A 453-nucleotide genomic window follows, 5' to 3' on the forward strand; every position below is an offset into this window, starting at 1 on the left:
CGCAGGTTGCGGATGACGGGGTTCTCGCGCACGGACAGGTGGTGCTGGTACCCGCTGAAGATCAGCCGGTGGTTGACCGAGTCCCCCACCAGGTGGATGCTGGCGCCCATCACGAAGGTGATGATGCTGACGTGGACCATGGAGCGAGGGAGAGTCCGGGGGGAGCGCTCGATCAGCTGGGGAGGGGAGGGGAGGAGGAAGATGAGGAGGAAGAGGAAGAAGAGGAGGAGAAGGAGGAAGAGGGGGCGGAAGAGGGGGAGGAGAAGGACAAAGAGAAGAAGAGGTGGGGGACGAGTAAGAGGAGGAGAAGGAGGAATAGGAAAGGGGGAAGGAGGAGGAAGAGGAGAAGGGGAGGAAGAGGAGGAGGAGGGAAAGAGGAAGAGGAGGAAGAGGAGGGGAGGAGGAGGAGGGGGAGGAAGAAGAGGAGAAGGAGGAGAAGAAGGAGAGGAGGAG

At 61.1% G+C, this 453-nt stretch overlaps 1 protein-coding gene across 1 annotated transcript in view; it reads right to left on the reverse strand.

Moving 5' to 3' along the window:
- The window catches only part of CLN6 (CLN6 transmembrane ER protein), a gene marked incomplete at its 5' end in the record, with an annotated part of 7,125 nt that overhangs the window by 3,257 nt on the left and 3,415 nt on the right, over window positions 1–453 (reverse strand). Inside the window, one exon of the mRNA XM_015638421.2 lies at window positions 1–176. Within this exon, the coding sequence (XP_015493907.1) occupies window positions 1–176 (176 nt within the window). The remainder of the gene's footprint in view (window positions 177–453) is intronic.

Source organism: Parus major, chromosome 10 (genome assembly GCF_001522545.3).
Source record: "Parus major isolate Abel chromosome 10, Parus_major1.1, whole genome shotgun sequence".
In the NCBI taxonomy this organism is placed as follows: domain Eukaryota; kingdom Metazoa; phylum Chordata; class Aves; order Passeriformes; family Paridae; genus Parus; species Parus major.